This window comes from Panulirus ornatus, chromosome 11 (assembly GCF_036320965.1).
Source record: "Panulirus ornatus isolate Po-2019 chromosome 11, ASM3632096v1, whole genome shotgun sequence".
Taxonomy (NCBI): domain Eukaryota; kingdom Metazoa; phylum Arthropoda; class Malacostraca; order Decapoda; family Palinuridae; genus Panulirus; species Panulirus ornatus.
In genome coordinates, this window is record NC_092234.1 from 7,416,941 (window position 1) to 7,433,389 (window position 16,449).

At 37.0% G+C, this 16,449-nt stretch overlaps 1 protein-coding gene across 1 annotated transcript in view; it reads right to left on the reverse strand.

Annotated features, from left to right (window-relative positions):
* The window catches only part of Rbcn-3A (rabconnectin-3 alpha), a 105,830-nt gene that overhangs the window by 71,357 nt on the left and 18,024 nt on the right, over positions 1-16,449 (reverse strand). Inside the window, exons 14-25 of the mRNA XM_071666188.1 lie at positions 16,116-16,317; positions 14,202-14,367; positions 13,591-13,709; positions 13,278-13,433; positions 12,574-12,823; positions 11,302-11,451; positions 10,146-10,361; positions 8,279-8,436; positions 5,862-6,001; positions 4,358-4,500; positions 3,742-3,930; positions 686-863 (exon numbers count right to left, since the gene is read on the reverse strand). Of these exons, the coding sequence (XP_071522289.1) occupies positions 686-863; positions 3,742-3,930; positions 4,358-4,500; positions 5,862-6,001; positions 8,279-8,436; positions 10,146-10,361; positions 11,302-11,451; positions 12,574-12,823; positions 13,278-13,433; positions 13,591-13,709; positions 14,202-14,367; positions 16,116-16,317 (2,067 nt within the window). The remainder of the gene's footprint in view (positions 1-685; positions 864-3,741; positions 3,931-4,357; positions 4,501-5,861; positions 6,002-8,278; positions 8,437-10,145; positions 10,362-11,301; positions 11,452-12,573; positions 12,824-13,277; positions 13,434-13,590; positions 13,710-14,201; positions 14,368-16,115; positions 16,318-16,449) is intronic.

Sequence of the window (16,449 nt, forward strand, 5' to 3'; positions counted from 1 at the left end):
TTAAAAGATTCTTTCACTGACATTTACTAGATTCATGAACTCACTCTGTTCTTCTGCCTTTGCTATCTTCCTCTATACTTGTTACACTACAACCTGATCATACTCTCATAATCATTGCCCCTAACATCCATAATTTGTGCTCAAGGAATAGTTAAATTAAACAAAGTTCTGATATGAAACTAAGTTGCTTGAGATCAGTCATTTTTGATATATCATTAGCATATGATACTGAGAAACCAGCAATAAGAATATGAGTTACAAATGAAGTTTAAGGAATTCCACTTGTATCTAAAAAACTAAACATATATGACACATATTATGTTGTGTTTAATAAAAGGAGCCAATGTAAACTACAAATAGAGTGAAGACTAACCTCCCAAGTGAACTTTTTGACTAAGTTGTCTATGAAGTATCAAAAAGCAAGGATCAGAAAGGAAACCAATCTTACAAGATATACTGCTGTTGTAATTCTATGGAGTTAAACAGCATTTTTAGAATCATAATTTAGGAAATGATTCCATAATCAGACTAAACTACAATGCTACAAAGAGGGGGAAGTAGGAGGAGGAGAAGAGGGATAGGGAGGAGTAGGAGGAGGAGGAGGAGGAAGACTGTTAATGATAACAGCACATAACAAAATTATCAATTTGTTCATAAAACGCTGAAAAACATGCATATACATTACCTAACTAAGTGTGCGAGAATTGCCTTGACACGGCGTATTTTGCCAGAATTGAGAAGTTCCATTAGTTGCCGTGGGTGATACTGGGGCAGAACAGGGGATGCAATGTGGCTGGCCTCAAATATTCCAGATATTGATGGTCCTATCTCATCTGATGGAGTGGTCATCACTTCCCCAAGACCTAAAAAATTACTCATGTTTTAGAACACAGTAACTGTAAGAAAAAAACATTTGATGGATTCAATGAGATGAAAGGAAAATTAGGATATGCTTTTTTTTTTTTTTTTTTTTTTTTAGAAAAAACTGCAATAAACATGTATCTTTCATGTAAGCAGCCATCTGTTTATGGAATCATGAAACTGGACAGTGCATCACAACTTAACTGACTGCCAAAAGATGAAGGGTTCCTGGGGTAACAAAAAGACCCTTTCATGGAGGAGCCCTGGGGTTAACATACATAAATACCTATACATGAGTAAATACACAAATTAATAAATGAATAAATGCTTTTGTAGTTTATAAACAATTGTGTTCAAGTACAGTTTCTTGGTAAATATCCACTGGGCCGTCATTAACATAATATAATTAACTGTTTAAGCATATGTTTTTTAATAACTTCCAAATAAATTTGGTTGTTTCATATTTCTTAACAAAGTAGAGTACAGCAGAGTACAGTCTTGTCAAAGAACTTTTCACTTTACAGGAATCCATCCTGTCCTTGCTACTGACTGTAGCAAAGCCTTGGGCAGCAGGAGCCCCTTTATAAGGGTTCCTTGGGTAAAACCAGCACCCTTTCAAAAAAGGGTCCTAGGATGGGAAAACTATAAATTAATAAATAAATAAATATACATAAGCTTTTGAAGTTTACTAACAGCTGTGTTTGTGTTCTTTTTCTTAGTACAAATCCATCTGGCCTTCATTAATGAGGTTACTGTTAAACAGGCATCTTAATCACTTTCAAATACATTGAATTGTTCCAAACTTGTGTGGCAAGAAGGGAAGTGCCTGAGGACTGGCAGACTGAATGTTTAACACCCTTGTTAAAAGGCAAGAACAAACAAGAATGTATGAATGACAAAGATTCAGATATCCCCCATTTTATAATTTCCCAGTATGGAAACTGAGGTATATACATTGACTGTGAAGAACTAAAATGACGTAGAAAAAAGTTTCAAAAATCATGCAGAAACAGTGGAACATGACTGCCCATCAATAATTTGCAAGCAAGTAGCACGATTCTCCCAAGCCAGGCAGTCAGACACATGTGACTATACAGTTGTTTTGTAAAACTTTCTCAAACCCCCTATAACTATGAATGGAAAGTGCCTGAGTAAGTCTTGTGCTTCTGGGAAAAAGAAAATCAGAAAAAACACTAGTCTGGATGTGCAATGAAATGCTTTGAGGTACTCTGATGCTGATTAATGTTAAGCTGAGTAGTAAAGTCAAAGCAAAAGAAATGTGACAAGTCTGAATCCTCGAGATGTTCAGGTGAGAATTTGAATCTTTTTAAAGTGGAAGCTCCAGTCACAGTCATAAGTCCACATCAAAGAGAGGCTTTACCTGAAATACAGGGAGGTTAAAGATTGGAAAAAGAAGAGACAAGGGTAAGTATTTACATATTTTGGACAAGTGAAAAACCTGTTTTTTAAAATGTGCTTGGTCATAATTATTGGGAAAGACATACGAAGGTAGAGAGTTCCAAAATTTCAAGGTATAGGGAAAAAAACAGTAATGAAAACAGCTCACCCTTGAGTTGCCGATGGCCACACAGTAATCATGTGACCCAGCACTTTGCCAAGTATTGCCTGGTCTAACTAGTCATTGAGGCATAAAAGCAGCCAGCTCTTGAGAGCAAAATCCAAAATCACTTCCCCTCTTGTACAGAAGAGGGGAAGTGAACCAAAATTGAGACATAGGGTGTAAGTACTTCATGTTTTGAAGTTACCCAGGGAGAGTTTATAAGATGGAACGTTTTCAACTCAACCCTGTCAGAGATAGAACCACCACAGATGTGAAAGCAGTACTCCATACAAGGTTAGATAAATCCTTTGTATAAACATAGCAACTGCTTGAGAGGAAAGAAATTTCAACCTCTAAACAGGACTCCCAGTTTCTTAAAGGCAGACTTAGCTATTTCTGTAATGGGATTTTCAAGAAAGAGTGGCTGTTACAGTAATAACATGTATGTTCTTCAAGTTAAAAGGCAGAATTACAGAACCATCAAAGGAAAGAGGAAAGTTGTGAGGAATTTTTGAAAGAAAGATAGGAAGAAACTGGGTCTTGAAGGCAATAAACTTAACACCGAGGTATCCTTCCAAGTCTGAGTTCATAGAGGAAGTTTTGTCGGGACAAGATGCATGTTGCGAGGAAGAGGAGCAGAATTGAAGGATGTGTAAAAATGCAGATTTGAGTTGTCAATATATGAGTGCATTTAGTTATTTGAGAAAGAAAGGAAATTGTTGACAAAAAGTAGGGAAAAAATAGGAGACAGGACAGAACCCTGAGGGACACTGATGTTGATGGAGGAAGGGAGATAGGCTGATCCACCAACAACAACAGAAATAGCGCTGCCCAAGATGAAGCTAGATGTCAGGGGGCAAAGTAAGAGAGGTAGGCCAAAAGAGGGGAGCTTAATGACGAGTGCCCTCTAGTTTCAAAGTTCCTAACAACTGGACCTAGAATCTACAAACCATTACCAGAGATAGCATGTTCCACTTAACAGTTAAGAGTTCATGGTTTTTATGCTAAACACATAGGTTACCAGTAAATTTGTGAGAAAAGAAATTATAAAGAAAAGACTATCTAAAAGACAATGTTTCACTCTGTCAAGCAGAGAGTGACAGTATCAGTAATCAAGAAAGATTTTAAAGAGATGGATGCACTATCCTTACCAATGGAGAAATCTTGTCATACAAACTTGTTGGGTGGTATCCTTTTTGGGTTCTGCGGTAACTTTCATGAATGTTTTTGGATTTAAACCAGAACACGTGTTACTTATTCAACAGAATCAGGGTGACTATTCATAGACAAGCATAAATATTGCCCATGTATTTACTCACCCTTTTTCATCTTATTATCAAGAGCAGCAAGGACTGAAAATGATGCAACCCTTGATATGGATGTAGCAGATTTGGGGTTATGTGATGATGCTTGCAGATATGTTTTTAGATCTGTCTCAGTCAGGTCACGCCCATCTTCCTTACCACTCACTGCTTCTCGATGCTGGGTTTGCTTCTGTTCTGCTGCTGCTTCCAGGGATAAGAAGTAAAAATGTTACTTGCAGAAGAAATAAAATAATTATTCCGAGATAAAAGGAATTAAAACAACACATGATTTTTGATATGTGAGGCTTTGCACCTATTCCATCCTAAGCACACGAAGAAGAAAAATACGTTTATGGACAGATGATATTCACAAGAGACATTTCAACTACACAATTATTGATGATCCTAAAAGTTACTCTGTGATCTTAGTAAATTCACTGTACGTGGCTTTTTATCATTATCTCTAGCAACATGTGATATCTGTAAACTGTGACCCCCATTTCTTTTGGGAACTCACTCAAGAGGGGTGGCCATGACAAAAGTTTCCCTAACTGGTGAACAAGATAACCACTTCCAAACTTCAAAACCAATTTCATCTCTTGCAATCTAGAAATCTAATCATTGTTGTTACCTGGAATGTGCCACTGAGAGTACACATGCATTTCATTATCCATTCCAACAACCAGTATGCCATCACGCACCCAGGATACTTGCATTGGCAGAGGAGCTAGTCCATCAGCTGTTGTTAGAGACAGTTTCTCTAATCGCATCCACCTGGCAAACAGAATATAAAGATGATTTTATCATCTGTGAGTCTGATATCAACTACATCAAATACAGATAGATAGGTCTACTGCCCAAACACTGAGACTTTCAATATGACTGCTTTACTGGAATCTTCACAACAGCATGATTGTTATAGCCATGCAGAGTTCATATCAACAAAAATCACATAATCACTCAACTTATCGGAATTACTCTTTTGGTATCAATTCACTCACACCCTTGGAATACCAATATCTATCATAGCAATTAAACAATGGTGAACATTTACTTCATTACACTCAACATAATCTTTTTATATTTACAATTACCACAAGACCAATTTCCATTAAAAAGTCCTTGAGTTAATATACATGGATGACATGTATGGTTGCATGCACATAGATAATATGTGAACAGAGAAGTGAGTGCTATTGAAAAGGCTTTATATATCTGATACACACCATCAAACTGAGAATGGAGTAATGATAAGGGATGAATGGGTAATATACATACATATACATATATTATCCCTGAGGATACGGGTGAAAGAATACTTCCCCAATGTATTCTCTGCATGTCGTAGAAGGCGACAAAAGGGGTGGGAGCAGGGGGCTGGAAATCCTCCCCTCTAGTTTTCACTTTTCCAAAAGAAGGAACAGAGATGGGGGGTAAGTGAGGATTTTCCCTCAAAGGCTTGGTTCTCTGTTCTTGATGCTACCTTGCTAAAGCAGAAAATGGCAAATACATAAGAATTTATGAAAAGAGAGACAAGAAGCTTGCAAGAGAGAGTGCTAGTTCTAATTCTGATGCATAAATGTGAAACTTCAATTTTCCTTGATCCATATAGGTAATTAATAAAAGCAGCAATGGAAGAAATTGAGAAAACAGAGTAAGGAATGATATGAAAAAGATGTGCAGTGTGAAGAAATTGTTAGAAAGACACAGGTACATCCAAGCAGAATACATATATGGAATATTGTACACTGGAAGATCAATGATTGTACAGCTGGAGGTAAGGAGAAAAGATTAAAAAAGGGAGACCCTGATGTATAACAAAATTTTTAGATAAAAATATTCTACATAAGAATTCCAGGATAATGAATTCTAATTATGTGCACTTGCCACACATTCTGTGTGAGGGTGAAGGTGTCAATGAAAACATTACTTTCACTTGCTGAATTGACAAAGATACCAGGGAGAAAATCAGAGAGCGGTAAAATCAGCGTGGAAGCCTCTTTTAGCTGTAGCACATATACATATACTGAGAGGCTGTGAGGATTTAATCTCTCCCACATAAATGGGAGATAAATCATAAATATGTTGACAAACACAAAATAAGAAAAAGATGAACAGAATTATCAAACCCTTACCTTGGCAAATTAGTATCAGAAATGGTATGCATTGACATAGATTTTTGCAAAACTGGACGAGGCCTAGGTTCTTTATCCTTCTTGCTATCTTCACTACTCATCACTGCTACTTCATCTGCAACACTAGTGTATGCCAAGATCTGTGGGTAAAGTTTACTTTATTAGTGGCACTAATGAGCACTAAGAACAATGGTTAAAGTACGTACATGTGTATGTATGTATACATACACAATCCCCCCCAATCAACCAAAGCTAATCAAAACATGAAAATCCTGTCATATGCAAACAACCTCACAATCACATCACAACACCCTGTCATCACAGTAGCAGCAACAAATATGTAGCACTATATTACATACCTGGTACAATGACACACTTGGAACAGAATATCTGCATCTTCACATTAGTCAACAATCACCTTTTTAACCCTTGAAGGAGATGATTCCAGATCATACTCTCCAGTCACCTTAAATACCTAATCATTCTAAGCATCAGTTATGACACACACAACATTCACTCCCCACACTAATAACATGAACACAAAAGCAAAACTTAAACTAAAAGCCCTCTGAATACTAATTGGCACCAGATTTGGATGAATAAAAGAATCCCATAACATCCTAAAAAAACAATCCATCCACTCCATTCCAAACTATATCTCACTTGCCTGGTTTTCTATTCTTACAGAAGCATATGTAACAAAGCTAAAAACCTCACAAAATAATGCACTCAGAACAATCACTGGCTGTCTTGAAACCATAAAAATTAAACACCTACACAATGAAACAAAGCTCCTGAAAGTACAATACCTCAACATACTCAACATTCAATTCTATGCAACAACATAACACTTCTCCCACCCATTCCATAACTAACCATCAACCCACAAACAGAAATGCTTATCTCTGCTTTACACTTCAGCAACCTTTACCCATAAATCCCCCCCACCCTTAACATACATAACAATGAAAAAACACATACAAACTGAAATAACTTGTCAAATAAAAAACAAGGATTGAAACCTGAGCCCTGTAGTCACAGCCTTACACCAAATATCTTCCCATGGTTTCCTAACTTCTTCATAAGCCCATTAACACTCCAATGTCTCCTGTGTACCACAGTGCTCCAAGCTGCTCTATCCAATGCATGCCTCATACTCTCCAGCATGTTCAGGTCCCAATTACTCAAATCATCCTTCATTCCATTCTTCCACCTTCTCCTCAGTTCCCCCTTCTCTTTGTTCCCTACACTTCCAAAAAGTATACCCTCTCAATCAGCCTTCTTCAATCATCCTCTGTCCAAACCATTTCAGTGATCCACTTCAGCTCTCTGTCATACTTTTATTACAGCCATAAATCTCTCTCACTCTGTTGCTTCTTATTTGATCAACCTTCCACTCATCTATTTTTATACTCAATCGTTTCATTTCCTACATATTCATCCTCTTCCGTAATGTTCCACACAGAGCTCACACCTTGCTTCCTACAGCACTATCAGAACTACTACACCATCATACAAACCCTCCCTTGCCCTTACTACTCAATGCAGATATTTAAGACACTGGTACTCGCTTTAGGTTCTCTTCATTCTACCATGCTCAAACTGACTTGCCTCTCGCTTCTCCTGTAACAAAGTACTTTAATTTTATTCATACGGCTGTGGTAAAACACTGAAGTAAATCCATAAATCTTCTGAAGGAATGAGGTTTTTGGAAGGCATGCATCAACAGAATTTTCTTTTTCCATCACAAATGAAAGAAATACATATGAAAGTACAGGATAAACATAAAAAATGGGAGCTAACTCATTTCCTATGGCTGTGGTATAATGCTAAAGTTAATGTATAGATCACATGGGATTGGAGGAGGAAGGGTTTTGAAGAGTGTACATCAATTATATTTTCTGTTGCATGAAAGTAATACATGTAGAAGTAAAGAATATGGTAGATAAAAAAGCTAATATACTTCAAATGGCCACAGTATAATCTAAAGTTAATGCACAAATCCTCTATGGGAGGGGTGGAGAAATGGAGGAAGAGGACGCATATCACAGTCTGAGTGTGAGGCAGACACAAGAGCCACAAATAGTGGCCATACAGATGTCATAATACAGGTGCAGTCTAAAAAATGCCTCCAAAAATGAACTTTATGTGTGCGACTCCCAATATGCAAGGTTTAACAGTTACTGGTAGTTAGCCATGGTAATGGAAGTTGACGAGTTACACTGCTTTGGCTCCTACATGGAAAGACATAGCATCCATTTGTAGGAGGAGATGTATCAACTTGGCCTCAATAATTCTGTTTTCATTTTCTGATTGCCTAAGCTGTTCTTAAGTACAAGTCATAATGGCAAGTGTATCTAATTCTATCGCTCTGTCTCTCTTTTATTTACAAGAAAAGCTTCATAATGTACACTTACCTTACTTCCAATTGCAACTGTCAAAAGATGTGAGCCATCCTCTTGGGAAACCCAATCAATCTGGACTGGGTGTTTCTGCTTCACACTCACACCTCGTTTGTCGAAACGTTGATTACGAAGTGAGTGCAGGGTGCTAGGGCTTGGAACCAATAACTGACCTGGAGAGAAAGCATATAAATCATAAAATCAGGCACTTATGCACTCATGTCAAGATGTAATGTTACCTTCTCACTTATCCAATAAAATCTAATCATTATACGTGAAAGATGTTTTTATATTTCAGCACATTACTGTTTAAGTAAATAAAATATTTCATGTTATTCATCGTGAAAAACAAAAAACACTAACATGCATAACTAAGTGGATAAATTTTATATTCAAGAGTAAGGCATATTGTATCTTTGTAATTACAAACTGATCATTTATTCGCTACATCTACCTATCTATAGCACTGCTGCCCATTCCATACAGGTTCTCCATAAAGGTGGTGGCCACAGCATGAAAGTCACTATACCTGGTGAACTTTAGTGCAACTTCACAGCCTTCAATGCCTCACCCTTAACAGCCCACTGACAGAGGGCAACTCTACAGCAGTAATTCTTAAGGCACATAACTAATGTTTCTACCAACTGCTTCTACCTAATATGTCTACCTAAAGTTCCAACCAACTATATCTAGCTAAACTTCCTGCCTGTTATTCCTACCTACTACTTCTACCCTAAAAAACTGCAAGAGTTGGGGTGTTGCTTAAAATGGAATAGAAAATCATGAAAATTCTTCAGTCATCTCTACCACCATCACTTCACCACAATCATCACTACCACTACCACCACTCCACAAGTCATCTCTACCATCACTCCCTCATCACCATCTCCATCCAACCAGTCATCATCACCTAGAGCATTACCCTAAGGTCACCGGAGAAAGTAAATCAAGAACTTGCAGACTTTGCACAACACAAAACACATTATTTCATAAAATGAGTTTCAATAGAAATATTGGGTGAAGGACCATATGCAAGCAAATGTATTAAACAACCAAAAATATACATAAAATACTCCATATGTTATGATATTTAATGAAAACTCACCAGATAATGTGGTGACGAGGGCCTGATATTGCAGTGGAGGAGTGCAATCAAAACAATCACTGGCAGCCTAAAAACCACAAAAACTTAACACCTACACAATGAGACAAAGATCCTCCTCATATAATTCTACATCAACATGCTTGGTATTCAATTCTATACAACAGCACTAGACCCCTCCTACCCTAACTACACCATAACTAATCACACCTAAGTAGAAATGAAAACCTAAACCAAGCCTCACAACACTTCAGCAACCTTTACTCACAGATCTCCACCTAATATGACACTGACAAAAAACTTACACCCTGAAATGACAGAAAGAGCACTAAATAACAGCCCCTTAAGTCCTACACTTCAACCCACCAAACATACATCTATCAGAAGGCACACTCCTCACACAAACACGTCATATTTTCTTGTCTATACTCTGGACATCACCCACCCCTATAACCCTATAAACACAGTTTCAACATAACACATTTCAAATAACATCACGAAGACTCTAGGAACTTACTACTCAATTGCTCTGCATTCTCTACACACGGATGTACACATAACATTGCTATACTTTATGACATTTGGCCCCAACAGGTAGATGTGGCCATTTTCCTGAGCACTGCAGGAGCCTAACTAAGATATTACAGATTCTTGGAATAGGGAGTGTCATTCATAACATCTATCTAGTAGAGTATTGATGTCAAAAATCAAGAGAAATTCTAAAACAAATACATTTATGCAAATTCTCTCATCATAGACATCTAAAAGCACATTACTTACTAGACACAGAATGCAAGGCATCAACAGAGAATACTGGTGATGCTGGACATGTTTGTGAGAGGTCCTCAGAACTTAGTGCAGATTTAAGTCTGGTGGTAGATCGACCTTGTGCAACTTTTGAGAGGTAAGCAAGATCAAGATCAGCCATGCTAGATTCCCCAGGATGTGTGACTATGTCACGCAGGTCAAATTTGTCTTCTAGCACCCACTGTGACCCTGAAAAAAATGGTAATTCTTGGTGATCAATAAAGGTTCATATTCAAAATGATTTCTCAACTTATGCAAGTTATGTCTTACAAAGTTCCTGTTAAAACTGGTCAGGCATATGGAATGCACTCATTTATAACTCCTAACAATGTATTCCTACCTTCTGTACTTAGAAATAACCAGTCCTTCTTTTTTATCCTTTTTTTAATACAAAAAGGCAATGATCATGACACTTAACTTTTTCAATATGTGTTTCTTTATCATCCATTCCAACACTCAATGTAAATGATGTAAAAGTAACAGATTATATTGTTTTGACAGAAACTCATATCTTTTATGCAATGGTGACACATGGACCATTTTTTCTTTTAATTTCTGCTATACTGCAATCATTTAACTCATAGAAATGTTGTCAAGCTTATGCTTCAGTCCAACAGCCCAATTAAACCTGTTTCATACCTATGAAGAAAGCTGGCAATCGCAGAATGTAGTCTACCCAAGGTTGTGAAGTTGGCTGATCTGGACAAGCCACTGACTGACTAAAATACTTGACAAACATCAACCTAAGCCAATCAACACTGACACAGGACCTCAGCAGCAAAGAAAAATCCATATGTGACACAAACTAATTTCAACATCAGACCATGCTTACTGCTTATATTGTTTGATCAGTTTTTCAGTATCTGTAATAGATCTGTTAAGGTATCATGAAACCTTCTGGGAATCACTAAATCATACACTTCTCCCAAGGAAAAGTATCTTCACACTTTCTACGCAAGCATTTCCTTTAAATATCACATGAGTAACAGTCTTTAAAGTTAACTCCTTTGAAATATACCTTTAACAATACTTTCCTCTCATCATGAATATTATTTCTTTGATAAAGAGAACCTTGCTGCATTACAACTGAAGTAAGTTGGGTCTAGTACAGGGACAATCAGTGACATACCTCCAGTAGATTCACATTCATATATGGCTAATGAGCATGAAAACTGGATACTGCCATCATTTCCAGCAGAAACTGCTGCTTGCTGCCCTGGAGTCTGATATGCACAAGCAATCCTACCACTATAGGCTGCACTCACATGAAGAGGTTGACCTAAAAACGAAAATACAGTGATTAATGTTGATATCTGATGACAAAGATATCAAAGCTTATGTAATATATTTTTGCTTCCACTTCCTGGAACAATAACCCATTAGGGAAACTTGCTTTAATGTAGATGATGTGTGTTAAAATGGTTTGGACTTATGGAGAGAATGAGAGAGGAAAGGTTGACAAAGAGTATATATATGTGTCAGAGATGGGGGGAACATGAAGTAGGTGACCAAACTGAAGGTAGAAGGGTGGAATGAAAAAGATTTTGAGCAATTGGGGCCTGAACATGCAGGAAGGTGAGAGGTGTGCAAGGAAGAGAGCGAACTGGAATGATGTGGTATACTAGGGTTGAAGTGCTGTCAATGGACTGAACCAGGGTATGTGAAACATCTGGGGTAAACCAAGGAAAGGTCTGTGGGGCCTGGATGTGGATAGGGAGGTATGGTTTCAGTGCATTACACATGACAGCAAGAGACTTGAGTGTGAGTGAATGTGGCCTTTTGTGTTTTCCTGGTGCTATACTTGTCTATACTTGTCTACTACTTGCTGTTTCCTGCATTAGTGAGGTAATGCCAGGAACAAACGAAAAAAAGGCTTCATTCACTCACATCCATTCTAGTGTCACGTGTAATGCACCGAAACCACAGCCCTCTCTCCACTATCAGGACCTACTGACCTTTCCATGGTTTCTTCCAGATGCTTCACATGCTCTGGCTCAGTCCACTGACAACACATTGCCGCCTTTATACCACATCACTCCAATTCACTCAATCCATCATCATAATATTTCAGGTAGCATCAGGATAGGACATTAGTTTGTGCATACCTTGTTAATGAATATCTAAGCCTAAAAATGATTATGGTTATGTGGTTTAAAAACAAACAGAGGATCTGTAGTCTGCAGACTCTCAAAAGTTACTGTGAAAAACTTATTAAACACAAAATACAGAATGAAAGTACTGTGCATCATTTCTACATCAAGAATTTGCAAATTATATTAGGAAATTAAACACATAAAATGTCAGGGTCTTAATCAATTCCATGTAAATGGGAAAAGCATTAATGACATTCGATACTAAGAAAGAAAGCATGTGTCCTTTCTACATTATTCATATTTCTTACCTGGCACTTTAATAGCACTTCTTCCATCTTTGCTAACCATATGCCATTCTTGCCACTGAATCTGAATGTTTTCTTCTTCTCCAGACATACGGCATCTCCAAAATCGGATGGTGTTATCAGAGCAAGCAGTCACAAGGACATAAGGAGCATAACATGCTGGGTATATAGATGCAGAGCTTAGGTGGCCTGCAGCAGGAGATGCATGTATCACATGCACACCTGTGGGTAGTGGTAGGGGATGTGCACAGATCTGGAATAATATATCATATAAGAAACGATGAGTAAAGATCCAGAATATTGCCCAAAGAAAAACAAAAATTGATGCATTAACTTCTCCATTTCCAATATGTTTTGAAGGCAAACTAATTTACAATAGGATTCTGCTGCATAAACAATTTAGTCAACATATTCAGAGAGCTCTTTGCTCAGACTGCAATGTGATATCATCTGCCACTTTAGGCAGTCAAGTATCTGTGATGAGTCATATTCAGAAATACAAGATTGTTGTTGGTGGTGGCAATTTTGTTAATCCACAGGTAAAGTTGCAACCTTAGCCTATCTTGTTCTGATCTTCACACATTTTGTTAAAGGTCTACATTCTGTTCTATTTTGAGAGCTTTCAACAGGAATTGTTCTCAGCAAAACTTGGCATAAATCATTCTACTCAACTCAACCACAAGGATAAAATATGAATAAATACTAACCTTTGTTGTAGTAATAGCAATGGGGGAAGCATCAATGTGTCCTGCTAAATTGTCAACTACTGGGGTGCTGCAGCCTGTCCCACGGCCTTCCTCATCCTCACAAAGTTCATGACCATGACTTTCTGATGCAATGACCAGCCTCCACACATGCATTACCTATGTACACATGCAGAAAAATAAAATGATGTACAGAATGACCCAAATCAGTCAATGACTGCTTAAACTCAATTGTATTCAAACATCTATAGCACATCTGCAATGCAATGGCTGTTATATCTGATGATTTATTTGAAAAAGGTAATTTCTTAAATACCGAGCTAGTATGAGTTTTCTCCAGCAGAGTGATGTAGAAGGGTTCCTCGAACTTGGCAGATGAGTGAAGGTCTACCATTGGGGCATGAGTTGGATCAAATATGCCTGCTGCATCTTTACCTATATATGAATGATTTCATGAATAAAAAAAAAATCCTTGTAAATTACTGCTCTATCCAGGTACAAAGCAAGTTCAACAGTAGTCACTTTCATAAAATACTTTGTATTTTGCGTTACTTTGTGAGCAAATTGAATGCATAAAAATTGGTCTTTTTCCGAAGAGAAAGTAAAATAAGCAAATCAATGTGACTATTGTGCCAAACAGTAGGTGTCCCATGTACGCAAAAACCTACGATATGTCAACCCTTACATTCAAGTGTCCACTGTCAACCAAAACAGTTCTGCTTTCCCTATATTTGGATCATCAAGTAAGCTCAAAAATGAAATGTACAAAATTTTTCAAATAGTGCCAATTCATAATAACAGCAATAACATCACACTTACAATAATATAAAGACCATATCTTGAAGTACAGCTTTGTATGTGATACTGACACGACCATGTACTAAAAAAATTTCACTATCTTTTACAAGACAAAATTAATATTCTCACCTGCATTTGATCCACGTTCTCCCCGGATGAGGCCTTCTTGAAAGACATGTAGAAACTGTGTGTTTTGCCAGTCATTTGTTGCATCACCTATGGCATCCAACTCAATAACACAGCCAGGACGTGCAGTTGACTGTTCTGATACTATATCAAAAATATCAGCCAAATTCTGAAAACAGATATAATAGTGATGATTTACCATTTCATTCAGAGTAATAAGAACTTAATGCCTCAAAAACGTTACAGTGACATGACTAGATGTTTAATTCATATCTTTTCAGTCTATGGCTGGCCAGAGGATGACAGACAGTTGTTGTGGAGCACTGCTTAGTTTGTCTGCAATGATGGGTTTTCTCCGTTAGGTGTCTAGCTGTCTCAACTAGACAAGAATGGTCAGCATAGATTTTTCAAATTCAGGTGACTTTAGAAAACATAAGTGAGCCTTATATACAATCAGATACACAGTGAACATCTTGCACACCACACCTTTCTGAAAAATTCAAATGTTAAAAGTTCTTCTCTTACATATGTTCTACTACAGTTAATGCCACATCACCTAAAGGGGATGAAGCTTATATATAATTAACCTAGGACTTACTTATATGAGCATACATGCAACCACAATAAGTTCTCCCCAGTCAAGTTAATGCCCTCTAACACCAAAACATAGGAAAGTATACTACCTTTTTTTGGTATTTTCTTTTATGAAGTTTAATAAAGACATATTATGAGAGGAAAAGAGAATATGAACATTTTTGAGGAGGGGATGATAAATCACAAAGGCAATATTGCAGTTTGAAGTTTAACATCCAGCTGACTTATTACACTATCAGTAATCTGTAAGAGTCTCTTTCACCATCATAAAGCATATGACTAATCCTTAAAGGAAAAAGTTCCTGTTTGGTCTTTTACTCTGTTCCCTGTTTTGGAGTAATACAGAAGGGAATAATTTCAAGACCCCACTCCTGCCTCCTCTTAGTCAGCTTCTGTGATATGCAAGAGATACTTGGCAGTACTCTATCTTCCCTATTCCAAGGATCCATCACTATCCTACTACATACATTTTTTATCATTTATAATACGGATACATTCTCGTGTAATTCTTAAAATCACTTTTACTCCCTTTACTTGTAAACGCTGGAACGTCTTTTTTTATTAGGTATATAAGCACTTTTTTGTGCTTTCATACACACTTTCTAGATCAACTCCACAGCTGTTCCACCTCTAACTTAAACATCTTACTCACCCATCTATAAATATGTACAGCTTTCCCTTTCTTTAAGAGCTTTACTGCCCTTCTTACTTCCTCCTTCGTAATGTCTTCCCCTCACATTTACTTAATCTTTTCTCTCTTTACCTTAATCCTACTGTAAAAATGCATATATCTTTTTGATATAATTTCTAATAAGTTCTTTGAAATACTCTTCCCATTTCTTATATATTTCATCTTTATCACTGGCATTTCGACCATACTTATCTAATAATTATTCTTACACATATCTCTCTTCTACTTTAATTCAACTCATACTAAAATTTTCATAATTCATCTTAAAAGAATAAATTCTTCTTCCATAATCTTGACATGCTTTAAGATTATATCCTACCATGCTTTTGCAAATTTTCTCAAGTCAGCATCTTTGACTTCTCACTCCTGAAATTTCTGACAAATAATCTTAGAATGATAAAAATGCAGTCTATCATCTTTTCAAACTACTGTTCACCATATACTCAACATTACTTAAAAAAAATTTCCATATAAAACCAACACACAGAGAAATATATACAGTTAAGGGAAGGAATTATAAAATATAAATGATGTAGAATAAAAGGTACAGAAACAAGATGCAATTAGTATAAACATTTTCACAAACTATCTATGATAGTACTGGCACAGCAAGTAAATATCTTCCAACTGACCACTTGTCCTGCTTGCTCCTGCAGTGAACTGTCTGTGGAGAGACTTAAAGTAGACTCCATCATACGTTTTTTCCGCTCAGCTGTAGATATTTCAGCCAAGAGTGCTCGTCCATCTATAACTGCTTGATAGACTCGAAGGCACTCCCCATCAGAGGCAACAAAACAGGCTGATGGAGAGTTGGATACACTCCCAAGAGTGGTGCTGTAATCACAAAAAATTATAATCTTTCTGCTTCTGTTTTCAAACTAAAAAATACACTAAGTTAGCTAATCATCAATCATGAAGACCAATTCACATCTTACAGTCATATAAGTTCCATAAAAGTAACTACAA